General features: G+C 33.5%; 1 protein-coding gene across 2 annotated transcripts in view; it reads right to left on the bottom strand.

The window, feature by feature from the left end:
* Window positions 1-25701, bottom strand: part of LOC145266452 (uncharacterized) — a 582076-nt gene that overhangs the window by 67563 nt on the left and 488812 nt on the right. For both annotated transcript variants that reach the window (XM_080122128.1, XM_080122127.1), the window contains exon 37: window positions 5475-5651. In XM_080122128.1, coding sequence (XP_079978254.1) covers window positions 5475-5651 — 177 coding nt within the window. The remainder of the gene's footprint in view (window positions 1-5474; window positions 5652-25701) is intronic.

The raw sequence follows: 25701 nt of genomic DNA, 5'->3' as shown, positions 1-25701 counted from the left end.
TGAGGTGAGTTTCTGAGTGGTGTCCTTTGGTGTCTTATCCAAATTTATTGAAGTTGATGTCATGCTCTTTGGATAGTTGTTTTGGTGGAGAGTTACTCTTAAACTGTTCATCTCTTCCTGATATCCATCACTGTTACTATATATCGCTTTTGCTCGGTGTTGGAAGCAACAGACTATTCCTTTCTTTACATTATATGGATTGTGGAAGTTGAAGATTAAGTATTGTCCAATGAATGTTGACTTTCAATATACAGATGACATAAACCCCTATTCAGTGCGGGTAACCAGCATATCTAGGAATGATAATCTGTTGTTATCTTCTTTTTCCATCGTGAACTATACAGTTGGACGGATAGAGTTCATGTGGTCAAGTAATGTTTGAACATTTTTCTGTTAGGATCAGAGTATGAATGTGTCATTCACATATCGCAACCACAGTGTTGGCTTTAGTGATATTGATCCTAATGCCATTTTCTCAAAGTATTTAATGTATGCATTGACCAGTACTGAGGACAGTGGTGATCCCATTGCCAAGTCTTCTTCTCGATATATATCAGATCCCATCATAATGTATGTAGTTTCTACACAGAAAGGTCAACATTATATTGTCAATTGCATTCCTTCAGTAAGGCATCAGAAGTCAGCTTGTCCCGTACCATTGTCGGTGTCTCATCAGTAAGTACTTTCGTGAACAGACTCACTACATCTATACTCACCATCTTGTTTGAATGAGAGTATTGTTGATTATTTGTAGGTGTCGTAGCTTGCTGTAATGTTGTACTAGCTGTCTGTATTTTGCAGGTGGTATTAGGCTCTTGTTCTTACTGGAGATCTGTAACAGTTTCCTTTCCATTTCGAATTCTTTTTCACTTTACAGTAACTACCAGATTCTATTAAATCTGTCAATTTCTTGGAATATTCTGCTCTATCCATTAACACTGTAACATTGCCCTTGTGTGCTGGTAGTATTATGATATCATTGTCACTGCGCAATGACTTGATAGCCAATACTTCTTCCTTTGATAGGTTCTGTTTTGGAGGCTTTCTGGAGTGCTTGTCTTACTTTCCACCTTAGTTTATTTCCTTGTGCCTTGGGTTTATTCAAGGTTGTATCCTCTATTAGAGCTATCATATCAAAGTTAAAAATGTATTTGATGATTGTGGCGAAGTTGACACCTTTGTTTAGCACTGATTCCTCAGAGGGAGTTAGCTGACGTTTACTTTTGTTGACAATGGCTCTTATTGGTAAATATTGGATATGGAGTCTTACGTTCTTACTTTTTAGATTTTCCAATTTCTTTATGTGGTGAGATTCAACTTAAATTCTTTCTTAGAGAATATGTCCAGATATTCTTGGATGCGGGTTTTGTCATCAGTCTGGGATATACTTTCCAGGAAGGGGACGAGGTCGTTTGAAATTTCGGTTTGTAATTGATGTTTCTTCCACCTGTTGTTGTAGATTCTGTCTCGGACGAACTTATGCCCTACTCGTTTTGCAATCCTTTGTGTTTTTCTCGAGCTTACTGGTAGTTTCAAGTAGCTTACTGGTAGTTTCAACGTTAAGCCTGGTGGCACTAGCTTGATACCACGGCATTGGCGTAGTAATCTTATCCTGCCAGTTTTTGCTAGAGTTTTTCATTATGTTTCCATTTTTGTATTATCCAAGCTTCAAATAAAAACACAGAATCCACTTTTGGCAAAAACATTCCCGAGTTCGACAAGATACATCTGAAGAAGGTCGAAGGTTACATCGACCGAAAAGTTTTGAAAATGACACTCAAAATAAGAACAGTAGTTTGATGAATCCAAATAATATGGATAACAATCCTCGTCTAAAATATGTAAAAACTTAACAACTAGTAAAATTACAAATTCAACAAGAGCAACAACAAGAACACCTAATAAAACTACAGATTAAACAGCATGAAAATTAACTGTACAATTTTCCGTCCATCAACAACACATGGAGGAATTATTTTCCAAAGTCATAAAAGATAATATGTCCACTGATAATAATGCTGCATTTTCACAAGACAATATGGAAAGCGATTGACAATTTCTGCTATGCAACAGAAGAAGATAAGTAATTTTCAGCTTACTATAGAAAATACGAGGAATTCTTTAGTATAGACTGTCAGTAGTGATCCGACCAGAAAAACGTTCGTTTGCCATCACGCAAACTGGGGACAGTTGAGACTTTTATTTTGCCACGTAAAACTTTGGAGCTATCTTTTGCCAATATGGTGAAACTTCTAACAGAACTTTCTAGCCTGAAAGTATCTTTATTCCATAAACAATGAAAATGCTGAAATTTAGTGAAAAACGACGCAGATGATTTTGCAACTGATGTGGTCGTTGTTAAAAAATAGTGCGACGAATTAAAACTATCAAATCTCAGTGCTGACAATTTTAAATATCTAATATTTGTGTAATGTCTGACATCAGGCCAATATGCTGAACTCAGAACACGTGTTCTAACAAAATAAGAAAACGAACCGAGTTTAACTTTACAAATTAACAGAAGTTTGTCAGAAGATACAAAGTATTAAAAAATACTCGAAGGCTATCAAATTTGGCGTCTCACATATAAAAAAAGTAGTCAAACAATCTAAAAAGCACGTAAAAATAAAACACAGCGTAGGAAAAATAGTCACGCATATCTGCACACATCTAAGAAAGAACCTTTAGAAAGAAAAAATCCACCCCCTTGTAATCGATGTGGAAATATGCATAGGTTTAAAGACTTCCCATATCTGTCTAAAAACTGTTTGGCATGTAAAAAATAAGACACAAAAGTTTTCATTAGAGGAATAAAATTAAAAATAAAACCGAGTGCGTTTAATGGAAACTGATAACAACGAAAAAAGGTTTGCGCAAATATGTGACTGTAAAAATTCTGGATAAAGAAATTAAAATGCAATTCGACATAGGTTCAGACCTTTCCATATTAACTTTAAATACATGGAAAAACTGAATAGACAAACAATGCTGAGATTACACAAGATATCAAACGTCTTCAACGGCACACAAATTAATTTCAATGAAAACTGTAAACTATTGGGAAAATAAAACTAAAACATAAAATGTCTGTGTAATAGGGAATACCACGAATGCACTCGGTTTGGAGTCAAGAATTTAATTAATTCAATATCTACGTTCTGCAGGAATATAGGATCAGTTTTATAAAAAACAAAAAGGTCAAACAGAATAAAAATTACCAATCAGTCTTAGTCTGCTGGTCTAAATTCTCTTTAAATCAGTGTTAAGAAGCAGCAGGGAAAAATCAGCAATCGAATGGTATCCACTTTCAAAATATAACAGACTCGTAGCAAATCAAGAAAATTGCAAAGCTAAAGAAAAAAACTCCGAGCAAAGTAATAATCTCATATAAAACCTTTTAAAAATACTTAATTGGAGAAAACGCTTAAGTTATGTGAGAAAATTATACTCTTAAGAATGTTATTTCAAAAAGGACAAATTCTCAAGAAAATCAAAAAGTTACATTTATTTCAGAGAAGGTAATTAGGGGACGTTCAATGTAAAACTATAAAAAACATTTACCGAAAATTAGGAAATTTTATGCTGATTTATAAAAATCGAATTCCTTAGGAATTAACAAAAGAAAATTTAAATCATTGGTAGAAAGGAGTTCGGCATTTTGCTAAATCATTTTATAAGTATTTAAAAGAAACAAAAAACTTCCACTTCATCTTGCTCGACTGTGCAAACTCAAAGAACAGAAAAATGTTTTATTAGTAAAAAATCTGGAGAATGGTCATTAGATCTTAAGAATAACTTTCACTATTGAAACTGTGCATGACACAGTTAATATTGAGCCACCTCCAGATCACACCAGAATCACGGCATAAATCATTTTATAAGTATTCTAAAAAAAACAACTTCCAACTCATCTTGCTCAACTGCCCAAACTCAAAGAAAGCAAGTGTTCTATTAGTCAACAATATGGAGAACGGTAATTGGGTATTAAAGAAAGCAATTCCGATCTCAGGAATACATTTCACTATTGAAACTGTACACGAAACAGTTGATATTGAGTCTCTCCTCAATCTCTTCACGACATTCTCGCAGGAAAAGTAAATTACGAACTCACTTATCATCTACGCAAGAGGAAGTATTACTGATACACCTTTCGGATTAATCAGCTTGGGAGAGGTAGGTTGCGAGAGAATTACTTGCATTACTAACGATGAACTGATCCTCACACAATAAATACCGGAAGACAAGGCATTAATGTAGAATCGATATCCGGTGAACCTACCGAAGTTGTTCACTTTTGTATGTTGTTGTTAATACATTTTGCTACTCTGTTCACTTTTTTTTTATTTAACTTCAGTAAGTTTTAAGATATCAAGGTGCTCCCTCCTGGAGCTAACACTTGATTCTGTTATGATTTAAATTTATATCCGAGGGTTCTTTTAACAAAAGATGCTGTTCCCTTTATGGCTGCTATTTGTATCTCGTTACAGCTTGGTCTTCCAGGGATTGCTTCTAAGTATTTCTGAAGGTTCTTTTTTATTAAACCTGTTGCTCCTATCACAACCGGTATAATGTTTATTTCTTTCAGATACCATGTCGTTTTTAGATCATTTTTTAGGTCCTGATATTTTATCTTTTCCCGTTCAGCTCTATTAAGGCAAAAATCATTTGGGACTGTGACATCGATAATGAGTGCAGTTCTTTCGGGCTTGTTCCATATTACAATCTGTTCCTGTGTTGTTTTTGTTGTAATCTTTTAAACAGGGTTATAACAATAAGAAACCTGTATTCAAAGTGGGTGCAACATTGGCCAAAGTATTGCCATTTGTTTTTATTTATTCAATTTAGTTGGGGGGGGGGGCTAATAACCGTTTAGGGAGAGGTGTATGAAATTAGCGACGGTGTGCTAAAGAACTGATGGATGGGAGGATAATAAACATTTTAGATCTTTTTTTCAAGGTAAACTTAAATTGTGAAAAGTACCCGCGTTTGGCTAAATAAAAGTGATGATAACAAATGCATGGATTTAAAACAGTAAAAAACACTTAAAACATTTAAAACCACGTCATCAGTCTATCATCTTATCCACTCATTAAAAGATAAGTCATGTTAAAGCGTTGGCAATTAATATATTTAAATGAATTAAAGTGTAATCTAATCACATCTATCACAGACGATAAAGGTGGCCATAAAGACACAATCAAACTTGAATTACTGCAGCAGATTCCATAGCATTTCTACCTTAATCATTTTTTCTTAATTTCAGATATTGTTCATCAGAGATGTTAGCGCCCCTCCAATAAATTTTATAGGCCTTTGGTTAGTATTTTTTTGTTCTTTTAGCAAGAGATAGGAACATATGAACTTACAAACATATACACATATTTAATAGATAAAATTTACTGTTTAATAAATAGTATTTTTGAAAATATTTAGAAGGAGGTGAACGATGAATGTCCATTGGAAAAATTACTTACTTAAATCACATTTTAATAAACTGGTAGCTCCTTCATTTACCGAAGTCGTAAAATCCTGTGGACATTTGCTACAGTTTTCCTTAACTCCAGCTGTGGCATTCTTGTAATATCCTTTAACGCATGGAATACATTCGCTTCCAGATGGACCAATTTCATATCCAGCAAAATTACAATAAACTGAAAAGAAAATATTTAGAGATAATGAGTTATCAAAAAATGTAAGTGACACTCTCTTGAGAAATCCTATCGAACTAGTGAAAGGAATTTTCTTGACATTTAAATTAAATCTTGCAGTTCAATGGCAAACACATGCACACACACACACACACACACACACACACACACACACACGTATATATAAGTCTTAAGACGGGTTAATTTCAAGAACAAAATAGATTTGTACTACTTCTATGCATGGATTTAAAACAGTAAAAACACTTAACACAATTGAAGATTAAAATCAAATATAATGATATTTAAATTTATGCCTAGAATCCTTATTTGAATTATGATCAAAATCCAATACATGATTTTAATTCTAGAAAATGTCTAAAATTTAGGTTTTTAGCTTAAGGAATCTTAAAATGTTGAAATTCACGGGATCTTGCTTAGTTGTTGGTTAATGACTAGAAAAATTTAATACAAATTTGGGTACTTGTGCATTTAACGAACCAGACGTAACTCAGCATTTGCTCGGCTTTATCCGGCGCATGACGTCAACAGCCGGATAAAACCGAGCGTTGGCGATAAAATAAAAACAACGCTACAACAAAATAATTGTACAATGAAATTGTAAAATGTAGAAACATAAAAAAATTAGATAAATAAAAAGTAAAAACCTACCGTTTATTTATGTTTTTTTAAAAATTATTATTGTTCGAAATTGTTTTCTGTTTTCAAAATAAATACATATAAAACAAGTTTTTTTTGTTAACTTTTTTTTTCAATTTTTAACGTAACAAGGGGGGCAGGAACAAGGATTATTTGTACATTTTTTTCGGCAGAAACAAGGATTTGTAGAAAAGTAACTTATCTTGCCTTTGATAATATTTGTTATATATTTGTTTTTTTTGACAACTTTTTCGAATCTGTGTACAGTAATACAAACTCCTTTTTATTTATTAGTGGAAGGAGGGTTTCGGCCTTCCTATTTGGTACAGTGACCAAGAAACCCTCCTTTTCAGCGGGGTCGTATCCACCGAAGACCCAGACCGGTGTCACAAGTCTGCCGGCGGTTAAAAACGGACTCGTCGATTTCTACCGTATGGCCTGGGCCTCCAATCTGCCGAGGATTCCTAAGAAAATAGTCCCTTCATATATCACGCAGCAAATTTTCCAATCCACGATTGTGTGGCGAGAACGTAACCCATATTCGCGATGGAGATTTTTGTAGATGCCATCTCGAACGCCCATAAGTATATTATTTTTATTATACACGCGATGGTTAGTCGGGATTTTGAGAAGAAGGTCCCAATCCTAATGGAGGTCCATCGACGACATGTTACACTTCTACACCTTCAACCGTAACCGCCGGAAAGGCTTGTTCTCTTGGCAAGTACACAATCCTGGCCCAAATGTAAATAAACACCTTTTCTCTTCTGCCAACAATTTCCGTTGCTGGCAAAAGTTTAGTGCAGCCTCTGGGGTCTGGAGCTGGTCCGCAAGGTTTGTAATATTCATTATTATTTCGTCAGTTATCTTTTTAAAACTCTCTTCAAATAAGCGTTTCTTGAGTTGTGACACTCTTCCAATTGATAGCGAAATTCTCGTCTGCTTAATCGGCAACGCTCGGTTATATCCGGCTGTTGACGTCATGCGTCGGACAAAGCCGAGCAAATGATGAGTTACGTCTGGTTCGTTAAATGCACAAGTACCCAAATTTGAAATATTTGAATTTTAAAACAGGAGCTTGTATTTTATACTATGCTCCTGAAAAATGTTTGAAATATTCCAAACAATTTGATAGATTAAAAGGTGTGTTAGAAGTAACATACGAGATTTGTTAGTGGATGGAAGTTCTTCAAGGCATCGGGCGCTTTAATGGTGGAATGAGGAAGTTGAGAATTGTATCACAGAAAATCAGAAGCGTAAAAGTCAGTGGATTAAAGGTTTAATGAATAAGAGTTTTTTTTATATTGAGAGAAGAAAGAAGATCAGCATAAAAAAACAAGATGGAGACTCAGAAAGTCAGGTTCTCAGGTGCACAATGACAAAATGACCAAAACAATGACGTATTCAGGTAAGCTAAACAGATATGGACATTGAAGAAATATGTATTTGACAATGGAACAACAACTGAACAGGAAAAGAGATTAAAAATTGTTGAATACTAAGTTTTTATAGAAAAATTTATTTCGTATGTTATAAAACATAAAGGAAAAACTTATGGTACTGAATGTTGATTAATACAGATTTAATATAATGTTGATTAATACAGATTTAATATAATGTTGATTAATACAGATTTAATATAATGTTGATTAATACAGATTTAATATAATGTTGATAAATACAGATTTAATATAATGTTGATTAATGCAGATTTAATATTATGTGGATTAATACAGATTTAATATAATGTTGATTAATACAGATTTAATATAATGTTGATTAATACAGATTTAATATAATGTTGATTAATACAGATTTAATATAATGTTGATTAATACAGATTTAATATAATGTTGATTAATACAATCTTACCTCGAAATTACTTATAACGTCACCAACTTACTTTCGGAAGAACCCCCCCCCCATCCGCCTTTTCTTTTACATCGTAAGCTTCTTAAAACGTGACTAGCTTAAGTTCAGAATAAAATCACGCTTTCTTTTAACGATTAATTAAAAAAAAATGTTTTGAACGCTACTAACTCAATTTTATTCACTACAGTTTGCAATTTGGAGACGGAATTGTTTTTGTTGAGATAAGTGATTTCAATTTTAATCATACTTTTTATTTTAGATTTAAAATATTAATAACTCCATTTTATTTCAGTATTTAAATTTGTGTATTTCTGTTTTATTAAATGCTAGCTTTTTTTTTTCTCGTCCAATACCGGCTTCCATTTATCTCGAAATTACTTATAATGTCACCAACTTACTTTCGGAAGAACCCCCCCCCATCCGCCTTTTCTTTTACATCGTAAGCTTCTTAAAACGTGACTAGCTTAAGTTCAGAATAAAATTACGCTTTCTTTTAACGGTTAATTGAAAAAAAATGTTTTGAACGCTACTAACTCAATTTTATTTACTACAGTTTGCAATTTGGAGACGGAATTGTTTTTGTTGAGATAAGTGATTTCAATTTTAATCATGCTTTTTATTTTAGATTTAAAATATTAATAACTCCATTTTATTTCAGTATTTAAATTTGTGTATTTCTGTTTTATTAAATGCTAGCTTTTTTTTTCTCGTACATAAATGTTTATTTATCTACCGAGTTGATTGCAAAAATAGATTATGAATTGTACTCATTTTTAGTTCGTGTGAGGGAAATCTATCACCATACTTTCCCTTAAACACGTCTGTTGGACTTTTATTAAGTATAATACTTAATAGTTTTTTTTTTAATGGAGAGTAGAAAACGCATTGTGGATGCATTATCGGCAGCTCCTGTTACGCTCGCTTCTTCTTATTTGTCCCTCAGTCCTCATTTTTTAATGAGTGATTTTTCTGACAAAGGGAGAAGAAAAAGCTGTTTTCTAGGTTGGCAGTATTTTGTGCGAACAGTTGGCTGAGATGGCGAAAATTTTCTGTTTCTATGTCTATCATTGTAGCCATGTCACTAGTAAGGGTGCTGGAGGTAAACGTTTTGTCTGGGCTGACGTTATCCGCCTGATAGTCAGGGACCCGAACCTTGGATTAACCACTAAGGAGGCTGTTCTATCAGCAGGTGCAAAGTACTGGGGCTGCTGTATTGCCATTTGGTGAATGGATTCTGGACCATGCAGTAGCTTCTGGTGGGGCCTCTCGATGCCATACTAGTGGGTAATTGTTACGGCTTTACCTTATCATTAGCTACAAATAAAAAAAAATTCTTTGTTTCTTTTTCTCTCTTAATTTCCCCTCTCTGTCCTGCTCTAAGTAAATCTGACGACCTAGTCCACAAATTTCAAAAGTTTCAAGAAAAAATACACGATTAAACCCGGTTCTCCAACTTCCAACGTAGACCCCTACTACCATGTCTCCTTCTCCAACATCAGGGGTCTACGTTCTAACCTTCCAGAGGTTGAAACCCAATTACAGGAGACTAAACCAGACCTTTTATTTTTAAGTGAAACTGGCATTGGACAGGCTATTTCCCTAGAAGGATTCGCAATTAAAGGATACTCTAACTTAACCTCTAAATCTGACCCCCAAGATCGCCATGGGCATGGAATATGTGCCTATATTAAAGATAGCTTTCCATGTGGTAAGGACATCTCCAGGGAAGATCCTAACTTACCCTATATGTGCTTCCGGGTTGCTTTAGCTCACACTACGGCATTTTTATTTACTCTCTATCGCTCCCACAACAGCGGAGTTACTATATTTAAAAGCATATCTGAGAAAATTGACCAAGTCCTATCTGCTTATCCTTCAGCTAACATTCACGTATGTGGAGATTTCAATGTTCACAACGTCGAATGGTTGACCCCCTCAAACAAGACCGATGATGAGGGGAGGTTCTGTCATGATTTCTCCATTGCCTATGACCTCACTCAGATTGTTCAGGAACCCACCCGTGTGCCCGACAATGACGGCCAGTATGCGAGCCTACTAGACCTTTTTCTCACAACTTGCCCTGAACTATGTTCAGTTTCTGTTCTGTCGCCTCTTGGATCTTCCGACCACTCTGTTGTATCAATTAAGATAAAAATGAAATGTAATAAGTCCCCAGACGTACCTCTCCATCGTACAGTATATCGATACACTAAGGCTGACTGGGATAGCTTCCGTACATTTATAACTGATCTACCTCTGCATTTCATATTTAAAAAGGATGTGTCCTCTATAGTATTAGACCTGACGGAATGGTTAATTGTAGGTATTGATCGTTTCATACCCTCTAAAAAGTTTCAGCAAAAACCTAACAGCCAGCCATGGTTCTCTCCAGAATGTGCTGCTGCCATTGCGCACAGAAATCACTTTTTCCACTGTTTCCAACGTAATAGATGTATGGAAACTAAAGCCGCTTTCAGGACTGCCAGCAACTATTGTAAGAAAGTAATAAAGAGCGCAAGATGGTTGTATGCTCAATCTGTTAAGTCCAAAGTAGCTGAGCAGCGGCTTGGTTCCCACCAGTTTTGGCAAATAGCAAACAGAATTCTGAACAGAAGTGTGCGCTCCATTCCAACTATCATCAATGGACCTGAGGTAATCTCGTCAGCATCAGACAAAGCCAAACTCTTTGTCAAGAACTTTGCAGCTAATTCTACCTTTTGCGATCAAGGCCGCCAACCCCCAATATTTCCTCCTGTATCTGAAAACACACTATGTGATATACGTATATCTGTACGTGATGTTGCCAAGCTAATCAAAAACCTTGATTCCAGTAAAGCAACTGGCCCGGACGGTATTCCAATTATAGTACTCAAAAAACTTCAACCTGAACTAGCGCCCATACTTACAAAACTATTTAAACGTTGTCTTAAGGAGAATAGTTTCCCATCTCCCTGGAAAATTTCATCTGTATGCCCTGTATTTAAGAAGTCTGGTGATCGCTCATCCCCCTCTCAGTACAGGCCAATAAGTCTCCTGTGCGTCATGAGTAAGTTGCTGGAATCTGTGTTAAATACAGAAGTAATCAACCATCTCAACAAAAATAACATTCTTAGTGACACTCAATATGGTTTCCGTTCTGCTAGATCTACAGCAGATGTCCTTACAGTTATATCTCATAGGATTAGCAAATCTCTCGACGGAGGCAACCTTTCTAGGGCAATTGCTCTTGACATATCTAAGGCCTTTGATAGGGTATGGCATAAAGGTTTACTTCATAAGATCTCTAGCTATGGTATAGGTGGAAAAGTCTTCTCAATTATTAAATCATTTCTTTCTGATAGGTTCATAAGAGTAGTAGTTGAGGGGCAAAAATCAGAAGCCCACAGTATTAATGCCGGTGTCCCTCGGGGGGTCTATCCTGGGCCCAACTCTTTTCCTGATCTACATTAATGATCTTCCAAATCACATCCTTACATCATTTGTAGACATTTACGCTGACGACACTACCATTTATGGTAGCACATCTAAGACAGTAAACGACCAAGTTCTCTCCAATTCTCTCTCCTCTGATCTTGAGCGCGTAGTACAATGGGGTAAAGAATGGCTGGTTACTTTTAATGCATCTAAAACCAAGCTTCTCTCTTTACATCATCAACATTCTGATCCACATCTGGCATCAATTGAAATGAATGGCTCTCGTCTTCAGGAGGCCTCAAGTTTTGACAAGCTTCTGGGCTTGACCATTACTCCTGATCTTAAATGGAACACGTACATCAAATCTGTTGCCAAGGCCGCTGGAAAAATGGTGGGATCTTTCTATCGATCCAGTAGATATCTCACTGCTGATGCAATTCTCTATCTATATAAGAGCCAGGTACGTCCAAGGATGGAATACTGTTGCCACATCTGGGCAGGAGCTGCTAGAAAGGATTTGGCCTGCCTTGATAGAGTTCAAAATAGACTTCGTAGCCTCGTAGGAGATGTCCTTTTCTCTTCTTTGCAACCTCTATCTCACAGAAGAGATGTTGCGAGTTTGTCTCTGATGTATCGTTATTTTCATGGAAAGTGTTCGCCTGAGCTTCAATCTATGGTCCCCCCTCGCCAAACTTTCACAAGAAACACTCGTCTAGCTGTAAACACTATCAATAATTCCCCCCACTCTTTATCTGTGCCTAAACCTAAACGTAGATTCCATGAACAAAGCTTTTTTATTAGAACTGCACGCCTGTGGAATTGTCTTCCGTTTTCCTGCTTTCCGGCTGACTACAATATGGTTGTCTTCAAGTCTAACGTAAATAAGTTCTTGATGAGCCGTTCCATATAAGTTATCAAATTTAACACATTTTCATTACTAATGATTATTATATTGTCCAATTTCTACTGTACACTCTTTAACCCTTATCCTTGAGTGGCCTCTTGGCCTTGATAAGTAGTTGATACCTATGAAAAAAAAAAAAAAAGAAAAAGTCCAATGTGAACAAGTTCTAATTGAATCGTCCCCCTAAGTAATCCAATTTTCAAAAATCCCACTGTTTACTATGCTAAAATCACAATGACTAATGTATACCTATTAACCCTTATCCTCGAGTGGCCTCTGGGCCTTGATAAGTGGTGACACCCTTGAAAAATAAAATACAGATTTAATATAAAGTTGATTAATACTTTATTGATTAATACCGATTTAATATAATGTTGATTAATGCAGATTAAATATGATTTTGATTAATGCAGATTTAATATAATGTTGATTAATACAGATTTAATATAATGTTGATTAATACAGATTTAATATAATGTTGATTAATTCAGATTTAATATAATGTTGATTAATACAGATTTAATATAATGTTAATTAATACAGATTTAATATAATGTTGATTAATACAAATTTAATATAATGTTGATTAATGCAGATTTAATATAATGTTGATTAATACAGATTTAATATAATGTTGATTAATACAGATTTAATATAATGTTGATTAATACAGATTTAATATGATTTTGATTAATACAGATTTAATATAATGTTGATTAATACAGATTTAATATAATGTTGATTAATACAGATTTAATATAATGTTGATTAATACAGATTTAATATAATGTTGATTAATACAGATTTAATATAATGTTGATTAATACAGATTTAATATAATGTTGATTAATACAGATTTAATATAATGTTGATTAATACAGATTTAATATAATGTTGATTAATACAGATTTAATATAATGTTGATTAATACAGATTTAATATAATGTTGATTAATACAGATTTAATATAATGTTGATTAATACAGATTTAATATAATGTTGATTAATACAGATTTAATATAATGTTGATTAATACAGATTTAATATAATGTTGATTAATACAGATTTAATATAATGTTGATTAATACAGATTTAATATAATGTTGATTAATACAGATTTAATATAATGTTGATTAATACAGATTTAATATAATGTTGATTAATACAGATTTAATATAATGTTGATTAATACAGATTTAATATAATGTTGATTGATATAGATTTAATATAAAGTTGATTAATACAGATTTAATATAATGTTGATTAATTCAGATTTAATATAATGTTGATCACTGCAGATTTAATATAATGTTGATTAATACAGATTTAATATGATTTTGATTAATACAGATTTAATATAATGTTGATTGATATAGATTTAATATAAAGTTGATTAATATAGATTTAATATAATGTTGATTAATACAAATTTAATATAATGTTGATTAATGCAGATTTAATATAATGTTGATTAATACAGATTTAATATAATGTTGATTAATACAGATTTAATATAATGTTGATTAATACAGATTTAATATAATGTTGATTAATACAGATTTAATATAATGTTGATTAATACAGATTTAATATAATGTTGATTAATACAGATTTAATATAATGTTGATTAATACAGATTTAATATGATTTTGATTAATACAGATTTAATATAATGTTGATTAATACAGATTTAATATAATGTTGATTAATACAGATTTAATATAATGTTGATTAATACAGATTTAATATAATGTTGATTAATGCAGATTTAATATAATGTTGATTAATGCAGATTTAATATAATGTTGATTAATACAGATTTAATATAATGTTGATTAATACAGATTTAATATAATGTTGATTAATACAGATTTAATATGATTTTGATTAATACAGATTTAATATAATGTTGATTAATACAGATTTAATATAATGTTGATTAATACAGATTTAATATAATGTTGATTAATACAGATTTAATATGATTTTGATTAATACAGATTTAATATGATTTTGATTAATACAGATTTAATATAATGTTGATTAATACAGATTTAATATAATGTTGATTAATACAGATTTAATATAATGTTGATTAATACAGATTTAATATAATGTTGATTAATACAGATTTAATATAATGTTGATTAATACAGATTTAATATGATTTTGATTAATACAGATTTAATATAATGTTGATTAATACAGATTTAATATAATGTTGATTAATACAGATTTAATATAATGTTGATTAATTCAGATTTAATATGATTTTGACTAATACAGATTTAATATAATGTTGATTAATGCAGATTTAATATAATGTTGATTAATACAGATTTAATATGATTTTGATTAATACAGATTTAATATGATTTTGATTAATGCAGATTTAATATAATGTTGATTAATACAGATTTAATATAATGTTGATTAATACAGATTTAATATAATGTTGATTAATACAGATTTAATATAATGTTGATTAATACAGATTTAATATAATGTTGATTAATGCAGATTTAATATAATGTTGATGCATACAGATTTAATATAATGTTGATTGATATAGATTTAATATAAAGTTGATTAATACAGATTTAATATAATGTTGATTAATTCAGATTTAATATAATGTTGATCACTGCAGATTTAATATTAAAAAAAAAGATATTGCAAAGCTCTTACTACAGTAACATATCTCGGCCGAACAACACCGGCATTCTTCTGCCTGCGATGGTGGAATGAGTCTATCGAAGATGACAGCAATAAAACTCTTTTTGGCACCAAAAGAAGACCTATGAACTTCCCTGGAAGGAGTAAATAACACAACCGGGCCCGAACGAAGGTTACGGCAACACGGGAAAACCTGCACAAGTAGAGCTATGTACAGGCCGTTCAGTGTCTCGGCGGCACCAACGTGTTAACTATCATACATATCCTCACAGATTGTCATAAATACATACTTCAATTTGAACCTGAGAGATGTCTTAGACACCGTCCAATAAAGGATCTCGAGATGGAGAAAAATGCGATGATGATGATGATGATGATGATGATTATTTGTATAAAAAAGAATTAATAGTTTTTACTTTGTGTTGTGCAAAGCGTTACTCTATAAAAATAGAGCTCTGTCAGTAGCACGGAAAATATGTAAACAAAGAAATTACTCTGTGTTATAATTTCCTCTACTGAAGGGATGACCAAAAGAATGAAGTATTCATGATAGCTAAACAGTTATCAAAAATAAATAGGATAACATTGGAGAGATGAGCATTCGAATTTATATAAAGCTATACCACTGATGTCATATTTATCCCGAGACAAATGTAAGAGAAGTAAGTTTAGTAAGAAGTAGAAGAATCCTGCCTTTGTGATTCTGGAGAAAGCTTTTGACAAAGTGCCAACAGAGATTGTTTGGTTGGTTTTGTGTAAACTGGGCCAGACCACAGTGGTTGGTGAAGTTTACTCAATCTTTGTATAGAAATGCTCAAAATTATGTTATAATTGAAAAAACATTTAATGACAGCTTTAATGTTAATGTCATAGTACATGAAAGTTCTGTATTGAATCCGTTACTTTTCATTTTTATCTTAGAATCAATGTCCAGAGATTCCAAATGGGTTGTGCAGAAATGTTGCATGCCGATGATGTAGTACTTGCCTATGGAATAATAGACAGCTTATTTGGTTTGTTTAATTAAAACTATGGGAAATAAAGGTTTGGAAGTGAATATTACGAAACAACAGTGGTGCAATGTTGAAAAGCCCCCAGAAAGAGGAAAGTTTACTTGCTTCGATTGTGGAAAAGGAGTTGAGTGGAATTCTATTTTCTGTGGTACCTGTAAGTATTGCTTACTTAAGGAGTACAGTATGTACATATGATTGTGTATACACTGCTGATCAAAAATTTAAGACCACTTAAAAATCTTTTAAAAAAAAACTAACTTTTTTTGTTTAGGATAGATTTTAAACTCTTCTGACAAGGTTACCAATACTATAATCTAAAAGGTTATGGAAACAAAAAGCTACATTCCAAAGATTTATTTTTAAAATTCACATTTTTATTAAATTAGGCTTTTTACACATGATCAAAATTATAAGACCAGAGACAAAAATGTAAATTTTTAAATAAAATTTTTGGAATGTACCTTTTTGTTTCCATAACCTTTTAGATTGTAATATTAGTAACCTTAAGTCGTAAGAACTTAGAATTTATCCTAAAAAAAATTTATTTTTAAAGATTTTTAAGTGGTCTTAAATTTTTGATCAGCAGTGTATGTGTATGCACATTCGCATGTATGTTTATACATATATATATATATATATATATATATATATATATATATATATATATATATATATATATATATATATAGTCATCCACATACATGTGTGTGTATGTGTGTGTATGTGTGCGCGGCGTGTGAGGGGTATCTATCTATCTATCTATCTATCTATCTATACCTATAAAGATTTATTTCGATTATTTTTAACCATATCGCGTTGTATTAGTTTGTCCTTACTGTATAAAATGGTATTTGAATTTTTTCATAAACAATTGAAAATAGTTGATGATTTGTATGCAAAATAAGAAAACGGTGTATGAACAGAATACTTTACAAATCTCTTACGTTGGAAACAAGTTTCTAAATAATAATGTTATTATTCAGAAAAAAAAAATTAACATGAGGAGGAGGGAGGATTTGTTAATTATTTTATTAAAGAATGTGCATGTTTTTATCCTAATGATAAGAAAATCGTTCGGCTATTAGTTTAGTTTGTTTTACTGTAAAAAAAGTGAAATAAAAAATAAAAAATTAAAGAAATAATAATAATAACAATAATATGGCAGCGAGAGACACTGAAAAAGCAAAACAGAAAACAGAGAGACAAACGATAAAACGAGAAAAGAGAAATGGAAGAGAAGCAACTCCACGGAAGATTCATAAGAATGACAAAAGATGAGAATAACGAAAACACCTGGATATGGATGCGAAAAGGACATATAAACCGAGAAACTGAATCTCTAATAACTGCAGCACAAGATAATTCGATAAGAACCAACCATATCAAAGCAAGGATGGATAAAACACAAGAAAACAGCAAATGCAGACTATGTAGACAAAGAGACGAAACGATAAACCATATAGTAAGTGAAGGCAGCAAACTGGCCCAAAAGGAATACAAAATAGGCATGACCAAGTGGGGAGGGCGGTGCACTGGGAATTGTGCAAACGACTGCATTTTGAGCATACAGCAAATGGTACAAGCATAAACCCGCAACAGCACTCGAAAACGAGAACTCCAAAATCCTATGGGACATGGACATACAGACGGACAAACTCATCCAAGCAAGAAGACCAGATGTTGTAATAATTAAAAATAAAGAAAAATCCTGTCAAATCGTAGATTTTGCTGTCTCAGCTGACCACAGGGTGAATATGAAAGAAAAGGAGAAATGAAGCAAATACACAGAGCAAGCCAGAGAGTTAAAAGGGATTTGGATGATGAAGAAAATCAAAATAGTACCGATAATAGTAGGAGCACTAGGAACAATTCAGAAAAACTTCGAAAAAAGAATGGCAGAAATTGGAATCAGGGGAATAACTACAAAAGTACAACGCCTAACGATAATGAAAACGGCTGAAATGTTAAGAAAACTCCTAGAATGTGGGGAATAACACAAGAAGACAATATAACAAAGAAGCGTTACAGGGAATGAAGAACACCGAAGCTGCATATCTACAAGTTCTACACCCCGATCATGTATCTTCCCATTGTTTCATCACCGTTCCCTCTCCAATAGAAAAGTGATACCAAAGAGCCGAGAAGGCTCAAGGAGGACGGAAAGACCGAGGAAAGAGCGCTGGCCAGACCTCCGCTGGACAAGCCCGAAGAGAACTGGGATCTTGGGGAGGCTTAGTGCCACTCAAATTCCAGTATAAACCAATGGCCACTACCAGCGAGAAATCAATGGTATGCGGCTGTTGCGATGACGCAAATTTATTTGCAAATGCTATCGGAGGTGGAGAGAGCTGGGCGTCTGGGGAGACTTGTTGTCACTCAGCTTCCAGAGAACACCATAGGTCTTCAATCAGATCGTTTGTTTACTTGTGTGAAAGCTCCATGTGAGCCAATAATAATAATAATAATAATAATAATAATAATAATAATAATAATAATAATAATAATAATAGAAAATGTGTAGATTCATACCCTCAGCTATATCACTACGCTAAAATGAAATTTCACTTTTTTAAGTGATTACGTGTGAACACATCAAAAACCTCCGGGAAGAAAATAATATTTTAGAATTTTGAGTAGGAAATAAGTTTCCTATATATCAAAGTTGAAATGATTATTATTTTCGGGACAATCTAATTTTTTAAGTATATTCACTATTTTATACACAAACCCTAAGTCCGATTAGCAAAACCATAAAACTATGCGTAATTGATTAAAAAAGTAAATCACTACCACCAAAAATTAAACGCACGAAAAATATTTTGCTAACTGTTTAAATGACTCGAAAATATGAGTTTATGTATGCTTAATTTTCTATTTTATTTGTAGACATTTTTCTGTTCCTTCAGTATTCTCATGATATTGTTACTTCATTAGTACTGTATTCTCATGATATTGTTACTTCATTAGTACTGTATTCTCATGATATTGTTACTTCATTAGTACTGTATTCTCATGATATTGTTACTTCATTAGTACTGTATTCTCATGATATTGTTACTTCATTAGTACTGTATTCTCATGATATTGTTACTTCATTAGTACTGTATTCTCATGATATTGTTACTTCATTAGTACTGTATTCTCATGATATTGTTACTTCATTAGTACTGTATTCTCATGATATTGTTACTTCATTAGTACTGTATTCTCATGATATTGTTACTTCATTAGTACTGTATTCTCATGATATTGTTACTTCATTAGTACTGTATTCTCATGATATTGTTAACGTTGTTTCCTTTTGCTTTTGCTTTTTATTTTCGCCATTTCGCAATTATAACCTTTTTGTTGGGAATTTTAAAATAATTCTTTTTTATTTAATGTGTTGATAGCTAATCAACTAAAAATTAAGATCTCATTTGGATGGAAGGATTTTTCTTGTAGCGGGATTATCTGTCTTACATACGAATACACTAGTCCATATACAATAAACACTGGAAGACAACGCCTTAATGCAAGGTCTATATCAGGAGAACTAAAAAAGCTAGTTCGTTGGCTAGACGAACAAGTCACACTTTTGTATGTTCTTGTTAATGAATTTGTCTACTTTATTCCTGTGTTCTGTTATCCTTGTAACTCTTCTGTTGAACTAATTTGCTGATTTTTTCGTTTCCAAAACTAAATACAATTCTTTCTTCTAACAGTTACTGGTAATGGCTAAACAAAATGTCTGTTGACTTTATTTCCTCCCTCCCTCTTCCACTTCTCACACCGTTTTTATCCATTTTCTCCCAATCGCATGACCTATAAACATCTGACTCGGATTTGATATAAAAGCTCAGTCAATCTTTATAGCGTTTTTATTTCAGATCCCACCTGAAGGTAAGTTCGTTATTGCTGTCATTTTTACGTACAGCCACACAAGGCACAAACACGTGGGCGTTTTTTTTTACACGGTGGTCACCACTTATCAAGGTTCGGAAGCCACTCAGGGATAAGGGTTATTGCAAGTACAGTACGTTAGTGTGGAAATTTGCTGAAGTGTTTACTTAAGGGGGTGGTTCATTAGGAATTTGTTAACGATGGACTTGAAGACATCCAAGTTGAAGTCAGGTGGGAAGCAGGCAGACGGAACAGAGTTCCACAGGCGTGCAGTTCTAAGAAAGAATCTTTGTTCATGGAATCCACGTTTTGATTTAGGCACAGATAAAGAGCGGGGGAAATTTTTCACAGTGGATTCAGCTAGACGGGTGTTTTTCGTGAAATATTGGCGAGGGGAGACCAGAGATTGGAGTTCAGACGAGCACCTGCCATGGGAATAACGATAATACAAGGATAGGCTCGCAACGTCTCTTCTGTGGGAGATAGGTTGCAGGGTAGAGAAAAGGGCATCCCCCACTAATAAGCGTTTGCTTATTTTATGACTAGCAAACCTTCAACCAGAATTATTAGACTGAAGAACAAGAATGAGAAAAACCTGCTCACGAAACGCGCGGTAACACTTGCGAACGTGGATTTTATCTAAGAATTTTTTTTTTTTTTTCGTTTATTGTTAAACCTTCTGCAAATTCGTCACTCATAAAAAAATAAATTTTCTTTTTTCTTTTTCCCCTCTATTTGTCTGCCATAAGCAGTAAATATTTCAGATCAGGTTTGGTTGCGAACATTTTTTCTCTTAAAAAAAAGAACTGTTTTGAAAGAAAAATATTGTTTTCCAAGGATTACAAATGAAAGAGGAAAGTTAAACCAAGTTTTTTTTTTTAGTGAAAACTAATGGAAAACAAATTACTGTTTCCACCCTCTCCGCAGTTGTTCTAAAGAATAACACCTTGTAAACCCTAATACGGTAATTTTTTAAATTGTACATTATTTATTTTTACACAATTTTTATTTTTAAACAATTGGTAAAACTACAGGTAAAATAGGATAAAAATAAAAAAAAAAACGATTGGTAAAACTACTTATTAAACAGCATGAAAATCAACAAAAAGAACGATTGGAAAAAATACTGGTAAAACAGCATAATATTCAACAACGAGCGATTGGTAAAGCTACAGGTCAAGCAGCATTAAAATCAACAACGAAAACGATCGGTAAAACTACATGTTAAGCAGCATGAAAAGCAACAACAAAAACGATCGGTAAAACTGCAGGTTAAGCAGCATGAAAATCAACAACAAAAACGATCGGTAAAACTGCAGGTTAAGCAGCATGAAAATACACAACGAAAACGATCGGTAAAACTACAGGTTAAGCAGCATGAAAATACACAACGAAAACGATCGGTAAAACTACAGGTTAAGCAGCATAAAAATCAACAACGAAAACGATCGGTAAAACTACAGGTTAAGCAGCATAAAAATCAACAACGAAAACGATCGGTAAAACTACATGTTAAGCAGCATAAAAATCAACAACAAAAACGATCGGTAAAACTACATGTCAGGCAGCATAAAAATCAACAACGAAAACGATCGTTAAAACTACATGTTAAGTAGCATGAAAATCAACAACAAAAACGATCGGTAAAACCACAGGTTAAACAGCATGAAAATCAACACAAACGATCGGTAAAACTACAGGTTAAAAGCATGAAAATCAACAACAAAAACGATAGGTAAAACTACAGGTTTAGAAGCATAAAAATCAGCAACAATGATTAGTAAAATTACAGCTTATACAACATGAATATCATCAACAAAGACGATTGGTAAAACTTCATGTTAAACAGCACAAAAATCAACAAAATCGATTTGTAAAACTACAGGTTATACAGCGCGAAACCAACAAAATCGATTTGTAAAACTACAGGTTATACAGCGCGAAACCAACAAAAACGATTGGTAGAACTATAGGTTGATCGTCAACAACATATGGGGGAGTTACTTTCCCAAATCCTAAAAACAATCCGCGTGCGGATAACAATACCGTATTTTCACAGGATTTAATATAGAGTGCGATTGACAACTTTTGCTATGCAACAGAAGATAAGTCGTTTACAGCATATTACCCGTAATATTAACGTTAGTCCGACAAGAAAAAAAGTCTGTTTGCTATTATGCAAATTAGTTACTGAACATAATAAAGGGTGGATTTTATTTTGCAACGGAAAACTCTTGAGCTTTCTTTCGCCAATATGGTGAACCTTCTTACAGAATTTTTTGCCTGAACATTGACTACGAAACTGCCCGATCCGCAATACTCTCCAGGCCTTTTACCTAGCGACTACTACCCTTTTAAGCATCTCAACAACTCCATGCTTTAAAAACCTAAGCTATATCAAAAACGCATTTAGCAACTTCATCACCACCAGAACTCAAAATGTTTACGTTACTGGCATGAATACATTTGTTTGCCAGAAGTGTGTTGATTCTGATTATGTGTATTTTCATCAATAAATTTTTGTTTGAGCCGAGATATGTTTACCTGAATTTAAAAGTTGAAAACCGCAAAAATCTTTTAATAGATCTAATACATATATATGTATGCATATATATATATATATATATATATATATATATATATATATATATATATATATATATATATATATGCATATGCAGATACATAAGATACATATATACATACTCGTGTTGGTCAAAAAATAGAACATTATGTTTTTTGGAGTTGAATTCTTATTGAGGACAATCTGTGAGATGTAATTGGTGCTAAAATATCCCTATCATGCCATACTAACAGAAATAGTTGTTTTACGACAGAATTTCTTTTTATATCAATTGCAATGTCAGTTTTTGAATATTTCGTGTTTCAAAATAATAGAACAAGGCAGGTAAGTAAACAAAATAATTTTTATAAACACAAATATAAATAAAATTAATTAATATTTAGTAGCAGCATCTTGATAACAGCATTAATTAGCCGGGGCATGGAATCAACAAGTTTCTCTGTAGACACTGAATTCTGGATTGTAATCTTCATGGATGCAAGGGTAGTAGGGTTTTTTTCTTGCATAGCTTCCTCTTCATCTGGCCCCACAAGACTTCAATAACGTTCAAATCTGGCGAGTTCGCCGGGCTTTCAAGAAGAGGGATCGATCGTTCTCGGAGCCAGGGAGACGTGGTCTTGGCAGAGTGTGCCGGTTCCAAGTCATGTTTAAAAATGATGTATGTAGCCTCCCTGTCAAACTGGTTATCCAACACTGGCAGTGAATTAGCTTCCAGGATATCTTGGTATTTTTTCATTTATGCTTTGATGAAGCATAAATTACCAACACCTTTAGCACTCATGCAGCCCCAAACCATGAAAGACTGCGGGAACTTCACAGACTTCTTAACGCATTCTTGGTTATATTGTTCCATGGTTCTTCGCTGAACATGTGGCCCTTGGTCGCCGAAGGAGATACAAAATCGAGACTCATCTAAAAAGATCACACGCCGCCATTCGTCTGGAGTCCAGATTTGATGAGCAGTTGCTCATCGCAGCCTTTTCAACATCTGCTTCTTGTTAAGGAGCGGTTTGGTGGCAGCTATACGATTTCGGTATCCTAGTTGCCGGAGCCTTCGGTAAGTAGTGCTCCTCGAAACGTCGGCACCAGAAGCCTGTTTCCACGCTTCAGTGATATGACTTGTTGATTGGAACACACTTTTCTTTGCCACCTTGTACAGTGGCCGGTCTTGTCTTTCCGTGGTGCTTTTCTTTCGTCCGCATTTCTTGAGATTCCTGTTGAAAACACCGCCAGCACCTTTCTGAAACATTTTGGTCATCATCGATCTTGAACACCCGAGCTTGATTGCTATTTACATGTGCGTCTTTTCTTTTTGCCCGCAAATCAAAGATACGCTGCTTCTCAGGCAAAGATATGTCTTTAGAGCGACCCATACTTATACAGTGTTATTACGTCGCTTTCAAAATCTTTTTAAACAATATTTGCAAAATCTTTTTAGTTTAAGATTACTCAACGACAAAATGTTCTATTAAATTGAAACGTTGACTTTTCTAATGTGACAATAAAGTACTCATTGTCTGCCATATGCACCTCCTCAAATGATTAAAAAGAGTTTCAATTGTTATTTTAATATAAGATATCAAGTATGTAAAATTTACAAGCCGAAAATTATCCCAAACGGAATGAATTTATATATGTTCTATTATTTTGACCAGCACGAGTATATATCCATATATAGTAATCGTCACTTCTTGACAGAAGGAGACCATCTTTCCTTTGCTTTATTGTTTATTATTTATACATGTCCATGTACTTTTTAAAATATTTTGGTCTTTGTTATTTCTATTTAATACATTTTATAATTTATTTTTATTTGATTATATATATATATATATATATATATATATATATATATATATATATACGCATACATTTATGCGCACACATATATATATATATATATACACGTGTGGAGATGTGATCAAGATGCATTTTCTGTCTTCTGTGGGAACGAAGGTGGCTCTTACATAGTATATTGCAGAGGTCACACTTTAGCTGAGATTGAGGGACGCCAACCCGTGCTGCTCCACTATGACGCTTCAGGCCTCCACTCGATTTGCAGATCACAGAGTAAATAGAACATTTATGCTCCGCCGTGTTTTCCCCGTCAAATAAAGAATGATTTCCATGTGATCGCTTGTGGCTAGCTAAACAGACTCCGGATAAATCATTTTACCGCATAAATCACAGACGTGGTTCAGCACAAAAGCCTCTGACAAAGCTGACATATCTGAGACATTTTTTCTTTCGGATATCACACTTCATTTTTGCATGGTCATATTTTTTCGTCTCAAAGCTATCACAACCATGATAAACCACGGATAGCTACTTTTCACGATCACTGGAAGAACTCTCCCAGCTAGACACGTCAATACCGAGAGCTTTAAGATTATCCTAAATATTGTCCTAAAAGTGTTTCTTTGGTTTATGTTGTGGACGTTTTCCTTGTATAATTTCACCATAAAACAGGCGCTTCGGCAATCTCTCGTCATCTATCCTTGTTAGATGTCCAGCCCATCTCAGATGGCTGTGTATAATCAACATGATGACACCCGTATCAAGTGTAAAAGAGTTGCACCTTATACCTATGATGTGTCTCAAACATTTCTGATGCACTCTCTCCATGACTTTTATGTGCTTACCATAAGTTGTCCAGGCTTCAGAAGCGTAAAGCAGAGATGATAAAATACAAGATTGATAGACATTGATCTTTGTACGAAGGGTTTATACCTTTGTCAGACAATACTCGCTTCTCTAAGCTACCAAAAGCCTTAGTGGCACGCTGTATCCTATAGTTTACCTCAGCATCCATGGTTCCGTTTCTGACAAGAGTGCTACCCAAATATACGAATGTGTCAACCACGGCAAGCCTCTGGTATTTGACAAAAATATTTGGTTCCATATACAAACTACCGGTGGAGGTGTGAAATGACCTTAGTCTTCTTAAGGCTAATAGTAAGCCCAAAAGACGCACAGGCCCCTGAAAACAGATCCATGATACCATGCATATCTCTCTCACTATGGGCCACAAGATCAATGTCATCTGCATAAA

The sequence above is a fragment of the Euprymna scolopes genome, chromosome 41 (genome assembly GCF_053919585.1).
Source record: "Euprymna scolopes isolate OS-2025 chromosome 41, ASM5391958v1, whole genome shotgun sequence".
Taxonomy (NCBI): domain Eukaryota; kingdom Metazoa; phylum Mollusca; class Cephalopoda; order Sepiida; family Sepiolidae; genus Euprymna; species Euprymna scolopes.
Note: the sequence above shows the minus strand (reverse complement) of the source record. Positions and strands in the feature narration are given on the sequence as shown.